We start from the raw sequence: 24525 nt of genomic DNA on the forward strand, positions 1-24525 counted from the left end.
TCTTTAAGCTTTTTTTTTTTTTTTTTGTCTCATAAATATGCATATAAACAACTCTCTCACATGATGAACAAAAGTAAATGACGATGATGCTAGTTAACTTGTTTTCTAGATGATGGGGTGCGTGCTTTGTTTTAACAGTCCTGGGTTAGCTGCTGCTGTTAGTGCTTTGCTGTCTTTGCTGAACATATTCAAGTACCTCACATCCCATTCACACATTCACAAACTTAACTCACTTAGACTCACAGAAGACTCCAGTCAGGCACAGTGTGAGCACAGGCAAAGTGGGACAGGAAGGCAGTCCAGTCATTTCCATTCAGGCCGAATAAAATGATCGGGTTGGCTTACGACAGCAACGCACCAGACTTTTACGCCAGACAGTAAATGTGCCGTTAAACCAAAACTATACGCTGAAAGCGGCTGAATGGCTCTGAAGGACTGCAGGTTTGTTGAAAATCTGCTGATTTCATCACAATAAGTGACACCTTTCACATTCCATGTTGCCATTTTACCCACGATTACTGTAATTCAAACAATAAAACAATAATTGAGGAGATGAATGTTGTCATTTTAAAGACAAATCGACAACAAAACAAAGCTGCTAGCCTGCAGCTGCCACCACAATGTCTGACTTCACTTGTTATTGCTGTAATCTTGGGGTTAATGTCCTGAATCTGAGGGAATATAGTAACTTGATGGCAGGATTTAGTAATTCAAGCGTTAAAGAATGTATTCATAGCAAGAATAATAAAGTATAGTAAATATAATAGTAAGATAATAAATGTATTCTGAATTTCATATTCATTCATCCACTTTAGTTTTCAAAAAATGTACTTTACGATGCATTACATAGAAATGTAAACACCTCTGTGGTGATTATATTATGCAACCTATAGAGTATTATGCATGTGAGTTTGCCCTTGACTTTAACACACACACGCTCCACAGTGCAGACTGTCAACATGATCAACCAAGCAGCTCTATATTTGTCTGCGCTTTTGTTCTCTGCCCAGTCTCTGTGAGGTGGAAGCATGCCTACTGTTCTCAGTGTGTGTGTGTGTGTGTGTGTGTGTGTGTGTGTGTGTGTGTGTTGACCTGTCAAAGCAGCCATGTATAAAGCAAATAATTGCCCTCAAACGTTTCTCTACTTGGGAAGTCTTCCTGTCTCCTGGGCTATTGTTAACTGTCTTCATACAGCAGCCAAATAAAAGAAAGGAAAAAAAAAAAAAAAAAAAACAGAAAACACAACCTGATTTAAAACAATTTCATGTTAAATAAGTCAGGGGTTTTCCTGAAAGTGGCCTTCACATGACCTTTGAGGACGTGACTCAACAAGACTGAGCATCCACCAGCAGCAGGTCTTGTAGTCATTTTGGTTTTTGGACTCTAACATAGCTTGGCCACAGTTACAGATCAGTCATTCTCTAGTGTTCATCATGACTGTCGGTTTAATGTGAGGGTCTAGTTCTAGTTGTTACAGCCTTTTTATATGAATTATTAGCTTTGATTTCTTCTCACAGATCGAAAGTGATCAGAGTGGTTTCCTACATTTCCCAGAAAGCCCACCGACAACCCCACTGGCTCGGGAATAAAATGGCTCTGCTGTGGATGAAGCACAGAAAGCCTTTTGATTCTAGATAAGATGAGGACCAAAGAAACATTACAAAAAGCTGTTGACGAGGCGTTTGTGCTGATGACAGGTCTGCACAATACGTCTGCGGTGCATTCTGGTAAATTTCTTGCTCCTGTGGGTGTAGAAATTGGTCTGCTCGCCTGTCATGGATTTCTCACAGGCAAATTGCACAGGGTTAGGACGACCTTATGGCAACAGAAAATGACCACATGAGGGAATTAATTGTTTTAGAGCCTGAGAATGAAAGCTTTATAATACGGATAGTGGCAAGCTGACAGCGGAGGCTGAGGTTTAGTCAGGCGGTGTAGACAAAACTCAAATGAGATGAGGCAGATGAGTGCTGATGATCTCCGGGCAGTTTTTTGTTTTTTTTTCTTTCCTCAGAGAGAGTACTGTAAGGAGAGAGAGAGAGAGAGCGCTGTTCGACTGTTTCCAGGTCAGCGGATTGGTAAAAATGCAAAATGTACATTTAGCTCTGCATCGTTTGGCAGCGAGTGAGAGTTGTGTTGTTGAAGAAGAAGAGCAGCTCCGAGCACCGATCACAGTCGGAGCACTGAGGCTTTTCGACAAGCAATATCTCTAGATCCAATAAGAATTGCATGGTGGAAAAAAAAAAAAAAAAAAACCTGTGAAGGTATCGTGAGACCCTTAAACACTTTTGAGGCAGACGAGTGGGATTTGTGTCGAAGCGAAGATCAGCTGCAGTCTGTAAAAATGAAGTACACAAACACGTGCAGTATTTGCGGAGCTATTTGCGATAAAATGGGGGAAGGTTTTATTTCACAGGTCGTCTCCTTTCGTATCAAAGGATCCAACAGACAGAGAGACAGACGCCCAACTCAGGAGGGATTCCTCCTTCCTAATCCAAGTCACACTCTAATCTCTCATCTGGGTACGACAGCCTCCTTCTGTTGATGTAGCCTACATGTGCGTATTTGTGTGTGTGCGTATACAAGTATGTGATTTAGAGGGTTAACCTACATACTGCACTCTTGTTGTACCTAAATACAGGACTGCACACGGGCAAATTCAGCATCAAGGAAATGATGAAGATTTTGTTTGTATTCTATATGTAGAACTGAGATTAGTGAAAGGGTTTTTTAGTCTTTAGTCAGCCTGTCAAACGCTGCAAACACCCCCGAAGATCATTTCAATTTATCACAAGTTTGATCTTATTTTTTGCTGTTTCGGAGCTGAGAACACTGTCGCTAAAAAGAAATCAGTTGAGGTAAGAAACGCGAGTGGATGGACTGTCAGACATCTCACAAGCTCTCAAGTTAGCCACACTTACTCAGAAGAAAACTTACGATAAGGATAATGATTAAAGTTATGACCCCAAGCGTTTGATCAACACAGTTTAAAGATTGACTTCCTGGTTCCACAGTAAATGAGATGGCAAAACTCTTGGCCACAGCCTGTCTAATCGAGCGATTGCTGGCATGTCCCGACCCCAGAAATCACGTGGTCAACATAGCATTAGCATTAGTGACGGAAGCGATGGCCACGATTACGAAGATTACACGCTGTAATAAACTGTTCAACATAAGCCAAAAAAGGATGATATCGAAGAGTGTGTGTGTGTGTGTGTGTGTGTGTTGCCCACAGCTGAACAGAGGACTGCCGCGCGCTATCAGAGTCACTTCCCTGTCGATATTAATAATACACACCGCATCAGAGTCACTTCCCCGAGCGATGATCTTTCTGTCGCTGCGGTGCGACGAGCCTTTGAGCCTCAGATCAGTACTGCAGTCTCCCACCTGCTGATTCACCCGTTACCAGGGGCAACAGCTCCGTCTCCGCCTGGTACACGTAGATGGGAAGTGAGTCATGCATGGCGGTGGGTGGACAGAGGGAGGAGGACACAGTGTTATTTTGGACCGCACATCATCGTCACAGGAGTTTCCAGTTCCCCCTTCCATCCATTACTATCTCCCATTACCACCTGTGTCTTTCCCTCTCTTGTCTTTGGGTGTCAGCCTCAACACTCCAGTGGTACCGACTGTGTTTTGATTAATTTGGGGTTGTGTTTGTGTCCGCCGGATAAATCAAAGTCTGATATTCACTCTCTTTCACCTCTGTTTTTGGTCTCTGCAATAACAATCTTCACATCTAGCTGCTAAATGCTTCACTGTGCTCACCATGTAGTGCTATGAAGGCCCAAGAGTGACCCAAAACCCTAAATGCAAGTCCAGCCCGACATTATCGTCGGCGGGGCCGTTACTCTGCGTTTCTGAATGAGGGAGGAGGGATCGTGTTTTTCCTCAGTTTTTTCCTCCTTCGCCACGAAGCAGGAGTTGCTCATTAGCTCACCGCTGTAGTCACCGCTGTTTCCCACTCTCGCTCTGACGGCAAACCTCCGATGGTCTCACCCAGTGGGGTGACGGGGCCTGACTCCCTTCCCTTCACTGAGGAAGGGAGTCAGACCAAGAGTCCAACATGCATCCTCATGCCGGGGCTTTAAAGGGTCCTCGTCCCTGCACCACACGTCCATAGCTTTGCTGTGTTCAGCCTCAGAGGCCAGAAAACAACGTTAGCCTAACCCGTTGGCATGAAGCAGCAACAAACGTCTGTCTCAGTTGCCAACAGTTCCTCTGGTGGTCTCTGGTGGTGGGCCTTTTAAATCCCCCCAAAAAAAAGTTATCACTCAAACTCATTTTTCGTTTCGGCACTAGTACGGCATCACTTCAGATGTTTCCCAGCCATAGGCTTCACCTAGCTTTCTCTTGCCCCAAGCTGGGACTTTTTGTAGCATGTTGGTCCTTTTACATTTCATGTTTGAATCTGACGTGATTCGGAGCACTTCAGATCAGCAGTGCGTTCATTTTGTTTGGAGGGGAAAGGTTTGGCTGTTTTTTTGGCTTTTTTTACTTCTGCTTCATGGAGCCAGTGTGCAAGTTACAACCCACTTACACAAGGCTATTTCACTTCAGACAGGATCAATTAAGACAAGATGTTTCAACAATATTAAGTTGTTTATCATATTAAGGTACAAAAGTAAATGTGTTTCACTGCGTTCTCCCGGCTGGGTGTGGTCAGTTCAGTGTAGTGAGCTGCAGCGAGGGCCGCACTCAGCAGCGATGTCGCTGACAAAGGTCACAGAAGATTTTCAGCTTGCGCTATTTTCCTCTTGAATAACATTTTCCGCTCTTCATTCATGCTGCTGCGTGGCCATTAGGGGTCTTTTTTTTTTTTTTTTTTACTGGAAAATTGTTAAATTTTTTGTCTCTCAGCCTTGAGGTAGAATCTGAAAGAGGGCTGTTGAGAAGTATCATGTTCTCCAGAATAGGCTCTCATAGGCTGTCATCTATCAACAACTCCCCAAACAGCCTAAAGAGACTCTCAGTGTGTGTGTGTGTGTGTGTGGGTGTGTGTGTCCAGGGGCTGTGGTAAAAGGTCTGGTCCCTTTAAATGCACACCACGGAGCACAGACAAAAGAATCCCAGCTCATTCAACAGAATAAAAGCTTTGTGTGTGTGTGTGTGTGTGTGTGTGTGTGTGCTGTGTGTGTGCAGTTTGAAGTGCAGTGTCTAACAGTGTAGTTTAGAGAGAGAGAGAGAGAGAGAGAGAGACAGGGAGACAAAACGTTGTGTACATTGAGTTTGAGGATCCAGAACTCTGTGACCAACTCTCTCTCTCTCCCTTCCCTCCATCTATTTTTTCCTCCTCCCCACCTCCTTCTTCTTTTCCTACTTCTTCTTTTCCTGCGTCTCCTCAGGACACGCTAAACAACAACTCCTTTGGGAAGAAATACAGCTGGCAGGAGAAGGTGTCAGGCTCCTCGTCGCCTCTTAAAACAGGTGAGCTCTTCGTTCCTGCCGGATCATCACACACGTTTCAGCCCGACTTTCTTTTTGAATGTGCAGATCAGGATGCCGTCTCTGACATTATTCACCCCTGTGCCGCGAGCACAGCAGATGAATGAGCATGTGATTTGCAGTGAGTCTGGCAGGCTGTGTCTGTCTGATCCTCAGGGGACAGTGGAAAGTGCTTGGATTAGCTATGCTGAGCTAAGTCTAGCTAGCTGTGTGTGTGTGTGCGTGTGCGTGTGCGTGTGTCTGCGTGCATGTGTGTTAGCCAGCTCAGGGCTTAGCTAGCTTGGAGCTGTCATTGCTCATTGCTACGACTCTTTTCAGAGCGGCATGTGAGGCGAGACTAACCAAACTCACAGCCAACAAGTCGCCACCGTCAGGGGAAGTGCGGCACTCATTCTGTTGATGATTTTAGAGAGAGAGAGACAGAGACAGAGAGAGAGAGAGAGAGACAGAGAGAGAGACAGAGAGAGAGAGAGACAGAGAGACAGAGAGAGAGAGACAGAGAGAGAGAGAGACAGAGAGAGAGACAGAGAGAGAGAGAGACAGAGAGAGAGAGACAGAGAGAGAGAGAGAGAGAGACAGAGAGAGAGAGAGAGAGAGAGAGAGAGAGAGAGACCATTCGGGATAAATCAACTTGCCTTTCATGCCTCACTTCAGCCAGAATGGGAGCAATCACTCAATATTCTGAGATGGTTACCCCATTTCTTAGCCTTGGGTTTGCACCCAATGAATTGAAATGAAGACGAATGCTGAATTGAAATTGAAATCACTTTGCTGTAATGTTTGACTTTAGCAACATTTGTTATAAATTTAATTTTGGATTTTTCTGTCAGCGACGGGGGGCCGTTGCAGCCACTGGAGGCTGCACTAGAATGACCTGTGCGGCCGAATTGCACCGATGTCCAGCGTTGCTCACCAAAGTTTGGGCCTGTTTTGTTTTTTCCTGAAGAAAGCTGTCTCACCATTCACTAGCATCAAACAGCAACACGAAGAAAAGACTGTGACCGAAAGGTTCTGTGTCTTTTATAAATCTAAATAAAAAGATGTAAACAGTTCAATTAAACATGCTTTGACAGTAAATTACCCACAGGATTTATGATCATTGATCTTCATCGTCTGTTTAAACCATACATATACACATAACCAGAAACCTTAACTATAAAAGTGACATACAGATATTGTGCCAATGTTTTTTTACTCACACTAAGCTTTCGCGGACATTGTGTAATGAAGCCAGCAGATTTTTTAATTGGACACACTGGACACGTGACATCGAATGGCCCCACAAGCACCACAGACTCATTTTGAGTTGAGTAGTAGTTTGTTTTAAGGAGCTGTCTTGGAAAAATGTGGCTTCCTTTTGAATTGCGAATCAAAGTCACTCCTTAAAGACCAAGTCTGCTCAGCCCTTCGAGAAAATTCCTTTTTCCTTTTTTGAATGCGATGAGAGGTAGTTGTTGACCGTTTGGGTCACAATTTGGCAGACACACGGACCTGCCTGTCGAGCAGAGTCTCAGGTTTGGCTCGCATTGGCCTCCCTGCTCCATAAATGCTGACTTTTGTCTCACAATGTAGTTTGAAGTCCTGTGTTTTCAGAACGTCATGCCGCATCACCCGCCGTGAATAAATATCATGGTCGGATTCCCCGTCGATGGATTATGACATAACACGTCAATCACCTTTTCCCTGCTGCACTCTGAATTTGATGAGTAATGGGGATTAAGCTGCGTAATCCCAGCATCCGTTACCTAACCATTTCTACGTTTCTCTCTTCCCGTTTGTGCTTTCTGTCTTTTCCGCTCGCTGCCATGTCCGCCGTGTCTGTTTTTGTCCGTCATGTCTGCATTTCTGCATCATTTCCTCTGTGCGTCTGGCCTCTGTGCGGCTTTGTCTGTCTGCATGTGTGTCTGTGCGACTGTCTGCGTGCTGTTGCTTGCGTCTTGCCTTCCTCCAGGTGAGCTCACCCCTCCGCGTGAGCACAGCTGCCTGAGCGACGAGGACAAGGTGCACGGCGGGGGGGCGCAGACCAAGGACCGCGGGACCTCCACCGACGCCCCCTGCAGGCACAGCCACACCTCCGGGCACTCGCACGGCTCATCCACGGCGGCTGCGACGCGCTCTAAGCTTCAGGAAAAGCCGCCCGCGCCGCCGCCACCGCAGAACTATACACCGGCTCCTCTTTACCCGGCGGGCAAGGCGGATGGAGGCGGAAACCAACGGGAGAGGATCCGCTACCACACGGACGTCCATCTAGAGCCCACAGAGGAGATCTACCTGACTCCGGTGCAGCGTTCGGCCGACCCCCTTGAGGCCCCAAGCGCACAGGACCGGCCTTTCCTCTCGCAGCAGACTGAGCAGGGCCGCATGTCCATCAGCTCCGACACAGAGGGCCCGCCTCCTTACCAGCCCCTCCCAGACCGGACAAACCCATCCATCTACGAGGAGGACGAGGTCTATGTCCCCCCACCTTCATATGCTTCCTGTGTAGAGTCCCTCATAACGCCGCCCAGCATGGCTCTCTCGGCTCGCTCTTCCCTTGCGTTGGATCTTAGCCTGAAGGGCGAGGGCACGGGGGCCGGGGTCATGCTGAGAGCCGGATCATCGGTTGAGTACGTGGACGCCACGGACGAAAGCTACTGCGGGGAGGACGAGGATGTGGACAGGATAATAATGGACGGAAGGATGAGGAAGGGGGGAGGAAAGGGGGACGGCGGTGGCAGCAGAGTTCCACCAAGGACTTCCATGAGCTCGGAGGCCAGCGGCCTCTCGTATGACTCAGTCAAATACACGCTAGTGGTGGACGAGCACGCTCAGCTAGAACTGGTCAGTCTGCGGCAGTGTTACCAAGGCTACAGTGACGACAGCGACTCGGCCACCGTCTACGACAACTGCGTCTCTTCCCCCTACGAGTCGGCCATCGGGGAGGAGTACGAGGAGGAAGATGAGGAGGAGGACGAGGACGGCGCTCGGATGGGAGGAGTGAGGAGAGAGGCCACTGCCTGTCTGTCCGAAGACTCCACTCCGGAGGTCGACCTGCACTTCTCCAAGAAGTTCCTCAACGTCTTCATGAATGGACGCTCTCGCTCCTCCAGTAAGTCACTGCAATTATAGGAACATGTAGTGATTCATTATTTTTTCGTTTATTTATTTATTTTTTACCATCTGAGCTGGGTCTTTTTTTTAGCTCTGCCAAGAGGACGGTAATCTAATCCCAGTGTCTGACAGCTGGAAGTCATTTGAAAGGTCAATGCTCTGTTTAAGGCCAAATTCAGACTTACAGGTTTAATATTGGCAAACACACTTTAGCCTTTTCCAAAAGCAGGAGGTGAGCATGTATCTGATACACAATAAGAGAAAGAAAAAAGCATTGAATTTCAGGTCCAGACACTAAACCAATTATTCTAAACAATTTTCAGTGGATATATAGAGAGTTATGCCCATTTAAATTCAGTTGTCAATTGCAGAATTGATTTTTTCTTATATTGTATTATCAGGTTTTGTCTCATGCGATGTAAAAAAAAAAAAAGAAAATGAAAACATTAACATTTTATGTTAAAGCAACAGAAAAATGCTGGCCCTAACAGGCAACCAAAAATATCTTTAAACAGAGAGTATTTGAGGTTGATATCAAATATTCATTTACATTTTTTGTGAGGGAACAAATTATTTGGGTTAGTGATTAATGAATGATTTGGCATTTCTTTGTGTTTAGTCCTGATTATGTAACTAAATAACACATGTACATGTCAGGTTTTTTTTTTTTTTTTTGCAGCGTCAAGAGAATAATCAAAAAGTGTAAGTAATGAACGAATGGGGATGATTAGCATGTAGCCTCTCAATACTTCACAGTGTGAAGCCGCGTTGTCTTATAACATCTGTAACTGAATACCAGATCAGTCACAGCGACACATCGCCCTCCTCTTTTCCAAAGAGAATGGGTTTTATTAGTGAGAACAGAAATACAAGACATTACATTCGCCCCGCTTAGAATTATGTGTGAACCACCAGGAAGCACACCAGCACAGCAGGCTGTTGTTCTGTGTGCTTCCCTTTAGTCGTACGGTTTCACAGCAGTGAATGCTGTCTAGGCGAATTGGCAGCGTTGGCGATAAAAGCTAAAAGCGATGACGGCTGATGAGGCAAAGCCGCGGGGATGTTCAGGTGCTGGAATATTCCTGTGCAGCACAGATCATCATCCGCCTGACATGTAGCTCTTTGCGGATATGTGACTGCGCTTTAGCTGGATTTAACTTTGTGACTGTGACTAAAGATTTAGTGAGGAAGACATAAAGCTATAACTGACAATACTGAGTAGAATCACATCTGAAATGTTTTATTTTAGATAAAGGAACATGTTATTTACATGAGGATTATCCTAATTTAGGACACATGACCCACGTCAGCTTGTGTGGCTTGAAAACGAAGGCTGCAGTCTTTGCTGCTTTGTTGATATCTTTATCAGAAACCCAGCTGGACATTTCTTTGGCCTGCTGGGTGGAGGGACCTCGAGCCAAGAGCAGCTTGCAGTTCTCCTGGATTAGCCCCCAGATTCTTGTATTCCCCTCTGTTGTCCCGACCAATCTTTCTTTAGGCATTAAAGTAATGGCAGTCTTAGAGACGGTGTTTGCAAGGACTGGGGAACAGTGTTTTGTCACCGCCATGTGACTTTTGGCTGCTTCAAGTTAAAATCCCAAAGATTTTCTGACCCCGTTGAGTTTGACAACACCGTTAAGTGTCTGAATCTTTTGTGAGAAAACAGTTTGACCCCACGAACCCTCAAAAGCTGCAGTGTTAACTGACACACAAGTTTCATTGTCAAGGTGTGTGTTTGATACACAAGTCTTTTCAAACAAGAAGATCATTCTTAAAAGAGTAATCCACCAACTTAGCATTGTGGTCTTCTAAGTATGAGGACCGAAATCAAGACAGCAGAACCAGAGATATCATATGCCTTCCTTCATATATTGTTTTTTTTTATTTGTTTATTATTATCTACACATTTTCTTTCCTTTTATGAAAACCTGGTGCCTATATTGCCCATAATGCAAGTCAACTACCAAGACAGAGTACCAGATTTTGCACAGCTCCCTCTAAAGTCACAAAAGCCTTTTTTTCAACCTTTTTCCACATGTGCTGTAGTGCCATGTTCAATACAATATGTGTCGAACAATCAAAAATATGCCCCTTTGACATAAACTTGCTGCTTCCACCATCAACAACAGGTGTCACCAAATAAACCATGACTTTAAAGGATAAGTTCAACCAAAATTAAAAATTCAATCTCCATCTACTCAGCCTATTGCTGGTGGAAAGTCGGGTGAATTTCTCAAAACATTTCTGAAGCTTCACATAAAAACAACGCTGCAGCATTCTCTTAAAAAAACTGAAGCAGATAGGGAGTAGACGATTCGAAATGTTAAATAACTTAAATTTGACTCCTTACAGGCATAATCCAAGACTCTGGAAGCCCTGAGACCCCACGCTGATTTGAGAAAAATTGTAGGTACACCTTCGATGGGCGCTGTAGACGGGGTCTGAGCTAACGCTCGTAGCTTAGCAGCTATGGTAAAGATTTTGGCTTTGAAAAGGGTTTAAATGACGTCTTTTCAAATCCATTTAAGATCTCAGGCCTCTCGGAGATTAGGATCCCACTGGATAAGCTTAATAGGGCCATTCTATGTTTTTATTTCACTTGTTTGTTTACAAATCAAAACCCCATCTACTGTAGTTGTTTAAGAAAATTCTACTTGACTTGAACTTAATCCGACTTTCCATCATCATGGGGATCAGAAGATGATGACTGAATTTTCAGTTTTGGATGAACTCAACCTGTAAGAGTAGGCGTTTGCACGTGAAGCAGTTGTTAAAATGTGCAAGCAGCCTTAATAAAGATGTAGGTAAGACGATCAAATTTGATCCAAGAAGTCCAGTTTTAATAATGAGTTCAGAGGCTGGTCGGATACCTAAACGCTGCACAGCAGTTTGTAACACTAAGAGAGGGGATTTCACTGCTCCCAGGGAAAATCATTTAATCCCCCGTCTTTGCAAATGTTTGGGAATCCGCAGAAATATGCCATTCATGATGGGGCTGAGCTTTTGGATGCGGCGCGAATGCCGCTCTGAGCGTTGCCCAAAAGCCTTACAACCGCGGGTCTGAGAATGTGTACAGAACGGAAAGCAGTCGTCAGCCAGGTGTGAATCTTTCATTAGAAAAATCTTTGAGATTTGAGACATGTGAAAGGTTTTGTCCTAAGGACAGAAGCTCAGATTTGCCACTTTCTCCTACTGAGTCTCGATAGCGGATTCTCGGAACAACTCTCATTAGGCTGATTCTCACCTCGGGAAAAGAGTGGGAAGTATCATCAGTCAAACACTGACCCCCAACCAGGTGTGTAATGGACAGACGGGATTAATATGAAAGGGAGTTGTCTATAATACATGTGCGGTCACTTCCTCTTATAGTCTCTGCCGTCCTCTTGGAACGCCGTCTGTGTTTTTTACAGACTCATTAGAAACACCGCGGCGGTTTATCAGAGTACTGCAGGCGGGGCTGGCGGAAGTCTCCGGGGAACGTAGGCAGAAATGCACAATGCTCATCTGCTTCATGCCTAATTAACGCGTGATTCGCAGGTCGTGAATATGCACGAGTGCTTAAAAGTACACACAGTGTGTCCTAATTTTGGTTTCTGTTTGCGTGCGATGGACTTTTGTCGCAACTTGAAGTGGACACCATTCATCTCCATGCCAGCTGAATACGCAGGCTGACACTTCGTTATTGCCTTATTCAGTCTTCTCTCACATTCTGTCTCTTTCACTCTCTGGCTTTCAAGGCGCAGAGTCCTTCGGCCTTTACTCTTGCATCATAAATGGGGAAGAGAAGGACCAGAGCCACCGAGCCGTCTACAGGTGAGGAAGAACTGCACTAACATCATAACCTCTGCATGCACAGGGATTGTTGCACAAACATCAACCTTGTTTTAGCAGTTAGTCTTATCGAATCATTCCCCCCCCGACACATCACACTGGCGGTCAGGAAATCAAACGTATCGACTCAAGACTGTGCCGCACTGAATGAGTGCAAACAAAATACCCAATAGAATCTCAACAGAAACCCTGCGATTCTAAATCAGACAGATTGTAAACAAGACCTGTTAGAGTTCCGTCTAGCCACATCCCCCTGATCTCACAATTACCTCAACAGCCTTTAAAATTGGCCTTTAGTTATCATTTTAAGCAGTCATTCTACAGAAAAGCACATTTTTGTCTTTGTCATTTAACATATCACTTCAAGTCTGCCTCCTCATTTTCCCGTACACAGCAAATCTCCTCCGCTTTGGTGGTGATGCCTGCTGAGCTGCTGACATCAGCTGAAAAAAAATCATACGTGCTCTGCTTCAGCTTCCAGCAATGACCTGTGGTGTCACACGCAGCAGTGATTCTTAACTACCAGAGGGGGAAAAAAAAAAACACTCCACCGTCAACACAGTATTCATCATTAGGTTTCTGCCAAGCTGCTGGCTGAGACGGAATTTATTGGAGTGAAACTGATGATCCGACAGCTGACGTGGAACCTTCCCAAATCTCAGCAAACCAGTAAGCAAACCCGAGAAGTAACTGGGAGGAATTACCAGAGGAGATCCAGCAATGACAGCTGTGTATAGAACAAAAACTGAGACTAACCCTGATACAATCCTATTTGTATCTGAATGGGGGTAGAAGTCGCATATTACCAGCCAACCATAGCTCCAGTGTTTGCCTCTCACGCAATGATGTTAGCTGCGTTAGCATCAGCAACCGCCGGTGTAAATACTACATACATAAATGAGATTTAGTCCTCAACTAAGGACAATAACCATCAAATTCAGAGCTTAAAAAGATATCTACGGCCGATCAACAGCATCATCAACTGCAAAAAAACAAAACAGCATGTCTCGGGTTATGCACTGGCACTCGCCCACAAACACCCACACCGGAGAGCCTCTTGTAGTAGAGCACCTAGCCGGGCTTCGACACTCACGCCCACGCAGTGACTATCTCCGAGGGCCACGAGTGTGCTTTGATTGGCTGTTAAAGCTCCGCCAGACTCGTGGTCCTTCTGACTATCAGAGTCTGACGGTAGCTCATCACTTAGCTCCGAGCTCTGCGTCGCTGTCCGTGCCACACTGAGCAGTGATCAGACAGTCAGCATCCTCCTCGTCCCCTTGTCCTGACCCCCTTTGCATCACACTTGAGCAGAACCTAAGGGTGCAGTTACTCATCTCCTTCAATCATTTTTCTGTTCTTTTTTTTTTTTTTTTTTTAGCTGGAGCATAACATGCTCAATTTCTTCACGTTTCTGCAGTTAACGGTCGCTCTCCAGCTGGCAGCGTGCAGTTGCAGCTGCTGTTCGAGTCCTCGGGCTGATGGATGCAAACGGGAGGGGGACAAAAATAACAGCAATGAATGCAGTCATGTGAACAGCAGCGTCTCTGTGCACTGACATATCATGTGATGGGGCGAGACGTTATACATGCATGGCTGAAAGCAGGAGGTTTTTGCAGTGTTCCTTTAATTCAGTGGTTTTCTAGCTTGTGCGTAATATTTAAAGCGTTTCTAGTGTCTCTGTAGCCATTAGCATCACATCTGACTAGCCAGCATCAGGCTCGTCAACTCAAAACACAGGTCACTCGAGGAGCATTCCCTTGAACTGAAACACATATCAAAGCAGACGGATGACCTGAAACATGTTTGTGCTGCAGACGCCATGTAAGCCGCACCACCCACCGCATCAAAAGCCCGTGACGTCCTTTTGATCGCCCACATTACTGTGTCTGTCTCGACAGGTTTGTCCCCCGACATGACGACGAGCTGGAGCTGGAGGTGGATGATCCGCTGCTGGTGGAGGTCCAGTCAGAGGATTACTGGTACGAGGGCTACAACATGCGAACTGGCGCCCGTGGAATCTTCCCAGCCTACTACGCCACAGAGGTGACCAAGGACCCCGAGAGCTACAAAGGTACAGACGATGCTGCCATTGTAGGAGAACTGACCGTGAATGTGTTGGTAAAGATCCCACAAATGCTTTCTTTGGTCCGACTGGGAACACTGATTGTGCCCAAGACGACTCCAAGGCCAACTTAATGTCAGAATACTATTATTGTATTTTGTTTTGTTTTTTTTATTTGTACTTTTTAGTTTCAAATTTTGTAAATGTGTGGTGATTTTTAAATTCTACAGGTGAAGGTGTACGAGTGTGCGTTAGCATTTTTTCTACACCGATATTGATACTGAAGCTTATTGATAACTCTCTTATAAGAATAACTTCGCACAGAAACTAAAGACATGAAATGAAAAGAGGACACTGCAGTTGGACTGATGAGTGGGTATTCCATGTACGGTGGCTTTGTCCTCGCCAGGGGGTTTGAATCCCGGCCTGGGCCCCTTTGCTGCATGTCACTCCTCCTCTCTCATCCTGTTTCCGGTCATTTATTGAGCTGTTCAATCAATAAAGCTATATAAAGGCCAAAATAGTATCTAAAAAATAAATGAATACATGAAAAATCTGTGCTGACAGTGTCCTGCATTGATCACTACAGACTTATTTTCATAACGATAACGGCATTACCTTGATTTGACAAGGTTGCGCTTTTAGTTTGGCAAATCCCATCAGAAATGTGAACAATCTGCATTAGAATGAATTCATATTACATAAGTAGAGAGCAGTACCACCAACCACTAACTAACAATAAAAGCAACTAACTAACTAACTTGTCCAGAAGCTTATCAGTAATTCAGTGTCGACCACTCAGGGACTGTTTCCAATTTAGCCGCCAACACTAACAGTAGTGAATTTTCAGCTCAATTCCTGCTCCATTTGAGATAGCATTTGTTCCCTAACTATATGCATTAAAATTATGTTTTATCCCAGTCTGTATTATCGGTTACAGGACTTCACTGTGTGAGTGACATTTGCAGATTGAGTGATTGAATGAGATCCAGTGGAAACATTGGTGAATGCTAAATGCTCAACATTGGTGTATAATAACATATAATATAATTTTGTTTGATAATTACCTAACAACCTATAAATACCTTTTGGCCATCACACTGAAGTACAGTGAAGCAATTTATAGATTAGAAGTTATTTATGTTCAAAACATTGAAACAAAGGAGAGGCAAGACAAGAAGTTTTTCTATGTTCATCCATTTGTATTTAGATATCCGTCTGCTGAATCTAGTCCCTCACAGTCAGGGTGATTGTTTAACAGTCGATAATTAATCAGCAACTAAAGTCATCTTGCAAACAAATAATTTAAAAAAGTAGTAAAATTTACTTCCAGTTTTTGTTTTTCTGTCTCTCCTGTGCAGTGAAGAGCAGTGAGTGGGTGGACAGGTACCGGCTGAAGTTCCTGGGCTCGGTCCAGGTGCCCTACCACAAAGGAAACGATGTTCTGTGCGCAGCAATGCAGAAGGTAAAGGGCCCCTTGTTTGTGCACATCAAGCATTTCACTACTGCACTAAAGCAACATTACAGAGAGACAAATACGTACATGAGCTATTCCCCCAGAAAACTTTGGTAGAAGACATGTAGCGTGATGCGAAAAAAACTGCAGCATATTATTCATCCCACAGCTTCTAATTTAGTGCGAAGTGTGTCTACAATAGAAATTACAAAATGGATTAATCCTGTGTGCTTTAAAATGTGGTAAGATGCTCTCGGCGCTTTAAGGATATGTGTCATTTTCTTATGGTGCAGCACACAACAAAATAAAGGAGGTTCTTGCAGTTGGCAACATGTCAAACAAAGCATTATCTCACAGGATAAACAGTATTATAGTGTTGGTATTTAACACTCTGAACTGACGTCATTTTTTTATGGATGTTTCCCAGATTGCCACCAACAGAAGGATGACAGTCAAGTACAACCCGCCTTCCTCCTGCATCCTGGAGATCAGCGTGAAAGGCATCAAGCTCTCAGTTCAGGAGGATTATTATGCCTGCGACAGAGTAAGACTCCCACTGTCCCTCTGTCGGTCTAATTCATGTAAAACTAATTCAGTGCAGCTGCATCAGGTTTTGTCAGACAACGGCTCATCGTTTATGCTGAACAGTTGAGGCATGTTGCCCCCATGTGGCTGCCGATGGAGACTGCAGGCGGATGTGTCCTGTGGAGGCCTGGAAGGCTTTTCTTGATCACATATTTCAGTTTTGAGCAACTTTATACTGCAATTCCTCAACGTTTAAGAGAGAAACATCGCACTTTTTCTATTCTAAAATTAAGAATAAGTTACATAAGGTAAAAAGAATGTACTTATAGTAAGTCGCTTTGGACAAAAGCATCTGCTAAATGCCCTAAATGTAAATGTAAATGAATAGGTTGCTTTTCAAATCAACATTTTTCATGCTGAACATATGATAATATTTGATATGCTTTGTATGCACTCACACCTAAGTGTAAGACTAACACCTGACACAGTTAAGGCTCCTATCCTAAAATGCACCACTTCTTTTATCATCATCCAAATAGAAAATGGCAGAGATGAAAGGAATTTTAAGTACAACACTCGAAGATTTATGAGGGCCAATAAATCTATTAAATCTATGTCTGCAGCTTGGTTTACATCAGACATAAGGAATTAATTAATTAATTAAGGATTAAATGCAAAATGTCTCAAAAAAGATCTTTGTATGGAGTCACTATTCAGATAATGTGTGTTGCTACTCATCACACTTCCCTCAAGCACATCATCAGTGCACTATAGTAATCATATAATAGTAACATTACACAAAAAAAAGAACGACTCTTGCATATTAAGTCGTCATCGTTGTGTGCATTGTGCTGTCGATAATTTTGTACCTTCCCGATGTTAACAGAAGACATTAATTCTGCCTCTTTTCTGCGTCCTGTTCACAGAGTAACGAGTGCAATCACTTCTTCCAGTTAAAGAACGTCTCCTTCTGCGGCTATCACCCCAAAAACAGCAAGTAAGTACAAATGCACTAGACTTAAGTCAGAGACTCGAGCGACTGACTGCTAATTGAGGGAAGGGGGAACAACAACAACAACAACAACTGTGCCCGACAAAGACAGAAACACAGTAACGACAATTTTTAAATGTCTGTTGTGTATTAGTTCAGTCTTGCTGTATCCTAGAGAAAAAGCAGCGGTTTGTTTGAGCTGGGACTGCAGCCACTGCAGTCTGCCACTTCTGCCTGGACTAGACCACATCGCATGACAGCGGATGTTTTCTTGAAAAGAAGATCAATTTTACAATGACGATAATGACATAAAATAGTACCTGAGGATTGCTTGAAAAGTACTCAGTCATTTCAACTTCTTAAACAAGCAAACATTACAACAATTAGATACAGACGTTAGGTAATAATGAAAGATTTTCTCGGAAGAAGACAAGAAGAAGATTGTAGTTTGACTTGAGGATTAACCACATTTGTCTTTGATACAATGGTTTAATTTTTAATAAATAACAGAAAGTATTTGTTACACAGCTCAGTCCATACACACACACACAAAAGTCACCTTTAACTGATGAGAAAATAGGTGTGTGGTGTGGAGATGTGGGTGTAGTGTGAGGCACGTCTGGGTGAATTAGTACGTGTCGGGAAACGCTGGAAAAGTCGGGAGGCCGTGAGGATAGGTTGAGCACTGAAGTCAGACAGTGGGACAATCACGTATTCAATAAAAGATGGTAACAGCGCTGACCACCCTCTCCAGAGTGCCTTATCGGTTTTCCCCTGTCTGTTCCCTGCAGGTATTTTGGTTTCATTACAAAGCACCCAGCAGACCAGAGATTTGCCTGCCATGTGTTTGTGTCTGAAAACTCCACAAAACCTCTTGCGGAGTCAGTAGGGTGAGTGGGACTTTCTTTTCGTTCATCCCAAGTAAGACTCTATCCTCCGCATTTCCCCCTCTCCGTAATTACAGGGATAAGTGATTCATTGGTCTGACGAGGAGGCTGTTATTCAATATCTCTTCAACTTTGTACATTTCCCGGATGTTTTCTAAACCCAGGTATCTTACGATTGTCTAGATCCATTTGCAGATTCTCTCTAAAACACATACTCCACAGAGTTGTGTTGTCTTGGCAGAGGAGAAGAGCCAATCCAGTATCAACCTCTCCCCTGACAAATGGCATTATCTGGATTTTCAGTTGCATTTGGAAGGGACAATGTGCAATTACAGCCTAAGTGTAACCATTAAATGCATTGCACCAGAGTTAGCCTTAGGCTAATTTACATCTACACAGGTCACTCGTTTCACTATCATTATTTGAGCCATTCGGTCTAGAAGTCTAGAAGAGCCGCACGATTAAATTGTTTCATCCCCGATCACAATAGCCGAGCCGATATTAGCAGGTTTAAATGGGATTTGTTGGCCGGTGGAAGAGGGGAACTACACCAGGTAACATGATACACACTTCAACATCTACTGCAAAGACTGCGGAACCGGTTATGACACTGTAGTCATTGTTGACTGATCCAGTCTGGCAGCATCAATGTGACGCAGAGCTTTATATCTTTTTCACCGCACTTGTGTACAAATGTCAGATCAGCCCCTCCCTGCGCTCTGCAGATCATGATGGATCAGGATGTGAAAACAATGAACACTTTCTTTTTGATTTGATTATTTTCTTTCAAACACAAATATTGAACACCTGCTTTAAATATTTGCACTGGCCAATTATGACTTGCATCCAGTCATTTGGAGCATGCATTTGTTTGAATAACAGCGATCCCATTTCCTTGTAGTGCCCCGACTACAAAGAGCCTTTGCTTCTTTTACCACTTGTTTGTATAGTTCGACTGTTGACTTGATCTCTAAGAACGTGAACAGAAAGGCTTATATTTCAGTTTATTTTTAAGAAAGAGGAATGAAAGAAGCCATCCGTGTGAAAATGATTTGAGAATTGTAAGCTAGTGGGACAGAAGCTAACCTCTAGATGGGGTATAACCTTAAGGAATGCCCCAACCGATATGTATTGCTGTACTTTCATCATTATCTTCACTGTGTTTATCCATTTATTTGTATTCTTTTACTTTTACTTACTTCATTTCTGCACAGATTTATCTTATTCATTCGTTCAGTCTTTTTTTTTTTAATCTCAGAGTCGAATTGAGGGAATTTCTTCAAATTTGGTACTAAGTCTCTGTGAAGACTCAAGAATGAACTGATCAGAATTTTGTGACCAGAAGTCAAGGTTGCTCTCACCTCACAAAACACATTTTCAGCCATAACTCAAGAATTAGTAGGACAATTACAATGAAATTTGACATATAAATGTCTAATTGGATAAAATGCCAAGTCGTGACATTTGATATCCAAAAGGAGGGTAAATGCATCTAATATTCTTCAGACATATTTGCCATTATTCAACACCACAGCTCTTGGAAACTGATGTGTGCAGATTTGACATTGGATTGACTTCTTTTGACTCCTCTGTACACAACCTTGAATCTTTCTCTGTGCATAAAACCTACTCTATAACCCATATGAAACTGTCTTTACCCGAAAGAAAGAACTAGACTGACTGTAGGATGTGTCTTTGTTTTTACAGGAAAGCCTTCCAGTTGTACTATAAAGAGTTTGTGGAGGTCTCGTGCCCTACAGAGGACATCTACCTGGAATGACCCTGCCCTGCCTTCAACCACAGCCCTGTACAGTACACTGTATCATAACATAATGTTGCATGAAGGACAGACATATCTAAAATAATAATTAAAAAGTTTTTAAAAAAAAAGAAAAAATTAAAAATTAACACATCTGACAGGCAAGCGTGACAAGAAAGATCAGGTACTGGAACTGTGGTGCAGCGAGAAGAGATGGAAATGAGCCAAAGCAGGAGCGCCTTGAGCAAGGAAAATATGCAAAATGGAGTCAGTGAAGCGGCTGTACTCACAGGCTGCCCGTGGAAAGCACAAACACTGTACCACCGCAGCCTTGGCAGCGCTAGTTAGCCTGTAAGCATCATCCCGACTGAAAGCCCAGGAGCCGTACTGGACTGCACCAGCGTGTACTTGCACTTATCAAAAGTAAACCAGTGGCTGGGATTTGGAAAAACACAACGAGTCTGCTATGACTTTAAAACATGTGTATATTTACTAAATAACATCCTCACACTGAAAATGTATACAAGTAAACTAAATCCACGTAGGAACAGTGTATATCGCCCTTTTAGCACACCGGATAGGATGGTGATATCCACCAGCAGTAACAAAAAAAAAAGTCCACCCTACGACAGCTAAACGTGGTGTTCTTTGCATTTTGGGGTCCCTGTTAGACGTATATCGATTCTCAACAATTTCATCGGCCGTCTGACAGCCGAAAATGGAATAGCCATCCAAAAAAAAAAAAAAAACGTCAACACTAAATCACAAATAGCTCCTGGAATGCACTCAACATCACTCGGCCATGACGGAAACACAGTATGAGGGTGTACTAGCGTGGATTTTTACTCTTAGACATTTTAGCAGCTTCTATTGGTCCCGTAGCGCTCAGCTAAACAACCCCCACCCTTTGCCCAGCAAACCCTTAGCCCGTAACTCCTGGTCTAATGGGAGACACACTGCGCTTCTTTTCTGTGTGTTCTAACTAGGTATAAAATCAGTGACTCAGACGTTTAATACCAGGAAGAAGAAGAAGAAGAAAAAAAAAAAACATCTGGCTGTGGCTCTTCGACGGTACAAGACGAGTTCCAACAGACAAAATCTCCTTCGTGTGGTGTTTTAGAAACTTGCTCCTTGTGGTTTTTTCCACATCAGACATATATGAAATGCTCTCAGCGTGGCGGTGGTTACATAATAAAGGCTGATCCTTGGTACACAGCAGGATACAGGTGCTGACAGGGGAGCTAAAGTGAAACTCTGGTGTCTTCATATCTTCACTAGTAGTGCCTCTTTTTCATCAGATCATTGTGACCTTCCTCGGTGGACATTGTCACGACATTTTGAGGGATTGCCATTTGAGTGCGTGTTGAGTTGAAGAGTTTGAATGCGAATAGTGATGTAGGAATGTGTTTGATGTGACTTGCGAAATGAGCTGTACTGTACCTGTGCTGTCAGAGGTTCATCAGTTTCAGCACGGCCAACACAGAGCTTTATGTCTACCGAGTATACGCCAGGGACGCACAATGTCGGGTTTCTACCTGTATTTTTCTACTCATTTTGGCTGATTGGAACTGCCGATACGGATATAGGCACTTACTGCATTTTCCACCTAATTGCAGAGATGTTGTGGAATTGCTTCATTAATCCAACGGCCCACTAGCAGATACAGTAATCCTTCAAAGGTAGGCCTACACGGTTGGTTGAACTCATTTGCTCGTTGTTCATCACCGTCAGCTGCTCCTCCGCCTTCCTCTAAATATATGTACAGTTACGACATCTCTGCGGTTTCCAGAAACATAGCCCTTGCTTACGTTTAGCCTGGCGATTGAGTCACGCTATTGTGCCCTTATCATCACACATTTTCTCAAAACTAAGAAACTAAGAATCTGCATCAGTGAAATGAAGCTAGTGGGACCAGTCACCCCAAAAGTGTTGCACCGTATCACCCCAGACCAACCCGATACGCTGGCGAATGATCATTACACAAAACCAAAGGACTGCCAAATCTTCGTTTGAACCACCCTGAGTCCAGCACAGGTACAGCACGGCTGTTCTGCAGTGAAAGAAAGACAAGTGTGCTTCCTACATCATGTGTCACTAACACTGATTTGTAACAGTAACGAACTATTTTATGTGATTATATTCAACAGAAAATAATATGTCTGTAAATGGAAGATTATTATAAGGATGAGAAAATTGTTGATTCAGGCATCTCACCAGTCCCCCAAGGTTTGTTCCTTTAAAAAAAAAAAAAAAAAAATGTATCTCTCACGAGACGGTCGTCCGCTGTCGCTGATCAAAGCCATCGTGTTCACATCAAGAGATCAACACTGACTTTTATATGAGTTCACTTCTCAAGAGCCAATCAGGCAGACAGGAGCAAAATGTAAAGTAATGGAGTCTATACAAAGGGTGTATAGATATGCCATATATAAATAAATAATTTAATATCTGTAATTATAAATATGACACTGTATTGACTGAACTTGTAGTATGTGAAATTTCTCTTTATTTTGGACCTTTTTTAGGTGTGAATTATTCTTTATTTAAAAATTTTAATGCAGATCTCGTCGTGTCCTGTCGTTATTAGGTTTGCCGTCACTTGCGCATTCAGCACATGCACACAGATACATTTGTATCACTGTAGTCGTGAGGCCCTGGTGTTGTTCCTCGTCAGATCATCTGACCGTGAGAATCAATAAGCAGGCTGCAGGGGATTTTTTGTCAGAGATGCACTCGGTTTAGATGGCTGTGGTTTGGATCGATAAAGCTAGTCAGTCTTCAGTTACATTAATCTGCACATCACTTTTCTTAAGGACTCTTTTTTTTCCATGAATTCTTGGAAGTCAGTCTCCTTTTTTTTTAAAGCTGTGACATATCGGTATAGAAGAATATCCCAACTGCTTGACTTACCTTAACTTTAGTTTCGCTGCTGGGAAAAACCCTGTCATCCGATTACAGAAGCAATTCCTCCTGCCTATCTACGATTGCCTTAATAGAACTGTTTAATTATAATTAGAAGAATAATTATAAAACTAGCAATCGTCCTGTCAAGCCTTTGTGTTTAAAATGTACGTGCAAATGCCTGTATCCATGACAACAGCTGTCAAACATGTCTTTTCAGTGGCTAACTAGCTAGCACACTCTTGAATTTCCTCCGGGATCAATAAAGTATCTATCTATCTATCTATCACTAATTGACAAGATGAGATGGATCTCTTTAATAGCTTCCTTGCACAACAGAAAATTGACTGATGATGCCCTCACATCTCACATCAGCATAGTTCTCATTACCAAATTGTTGCTGATCGATATCTTGGTAACATGGCTTTGAGCTCCAAGTAGCTTGTGTGTAGGTTGTCTTTTGAGATGTAAAATAAGTCATACCTTACATGGACGTGGATTAGCATTTAGTTGTTCCATTACACATTTAATACAAAAATAAAATTTGAAAAAAAAAGAAACACACACCAGGAAGTCGGGTATCAGATCACACTTCATGAAAATAATCTCTAAAAAAAAAAACAGCACGCAAACAAAGATGGTAAAATCCTGTTTTTGTTCAACATGTTTTCTGCTGGAGGTGATCAACCACGCCTGACATATCGCCTTAACGGTTTTATATCAGGATCCACTGTGAATTATGTTAATAGTATTCATCCTCCAGGTCAGGTTGATAAGGATATTCGGTGTCGGGTGGCACAGGAGGAGGAGGAAACGCCCTTTCACCATAATCTGCGCCAAGCAGTAAACAATATCAGATGAATCAGTGGATCCAAAGAACAGGGTGTCTTGTTTGAAAAAGGCAGCCTCGGTAAAGTGCTGCTGTATGTGGTGGTCTTACCATCTGTAAGGCCAGCGTGCTGGAAGCCGGGGTCAAACAGTTGCTCTAACTCTGCTGTGCAGTCGTCAGTGCTGCTGAAAGAAGACACAACACTAGATGAAAACAAGTGTGACAGTATCGCCACCACACTGCAGAGGCTGTTTACACAGAAACAGCTCGGGGCCCCTTTCAGAAAGTGCAACTGTCAGGTTGTTCCATCATGAGGGCTGATTTATGGAGCGGCACTTAACACGTTTAATTCTCACCACTTTTAATTTTCAACATGTTTAATTTTCATGACATTCTTTGTGTACCTTACCATAAATCAAACTGTTGGTCCTTTTAAAATAAATTGCACTCTGTAATTGCATTTAAGAGAAGCATCTGCCAGATAAATATAAAGTAAGTATAGACTTGAGCTGAGCGGCCGTGTGAGTGAAGACATGACCTTTTCCCTTTAAGACATTTCCCTTTAAAGCTGCTGTAGGAGTCCTTGTCTCGTTAAAATACGTATTATATAGACTAAATTCCAACAGTTATCACTGTTATAGAGTGTTTGGAAGAGAAATGGAATATTCTGGTATCCCTTCATACCAAGTGTCGTTACAGAAAACACTCTGCACCTGTGCCTACACTGATCTCCGACCAGCTAGCCAATG

At 43.3% G+C, this 24525-nt stretch overlaps 1 protein-coding gene across 4 annotated transcripts in view; it reads left to right on the plus strand.

The window, feature by feature from the left end:
• Window positions 1–22608, plus strand: part of mapk8ip1b (mitogen-activated protein kinase 8 interacting protein 1b) — a 54779-nt gene extending 32171 nt beyond the window's left edge. For all 4 annotated transcript variants that reach the window (XM_037095559.1, XM_037095560.1, XM_037095561.1 and 1 more), the window contains 9 exons: window positions 5346–5427; window positions 7397–8533; window positions 12273–12348; window positions 14265–14437; window positions 15790–15893; window positions 16312–16428; window positions 17336–17406; window positions 18192–18290; window positions 19995–22608. In XM_037095559.1, the coding sequence (XP_036951454.1) occupies window positions 5346–5427; window positions 7397–8533; window positions 12273–12348; window positions 14265–14437; window positions 15790–15893; window positions 16312–16428; window positions 17336–17406; window positions 18192–18290; window positions 19995–20067 (1932 nt within the window). In that variant the 3' untranslated portion in view covers window positions 20068–22608. The remainder of the gene's footprint in view (window positions 1–5345; window positions 5428–7396; window positions 8534–12272; window positions 12349–14264; window positions 14438–15789; window positions 15894–16311; window positions 16429–17335; window positions 17407–18191; window positions 18291–19994) is intronic.
• The last annotated feature ends 1917 nt before the right edge of the window (window positions 22609–24525 follow it).

The sequence above is a fragment of the Acanthopagrus latus genome, chromosome 4, assembly GCF_904848185.1.
Source record: "Acanthopagrus latus isolate v.2019 chromosome 4, fAcaLat1.1, whole genome shotgun sequence".
Lineage (NCBI taxonomy): Eukaryota > Metazoa > Chordata > Actinopteri > Spariformes > Sparidae > Acanthopagrus > Acanthopagrus latus.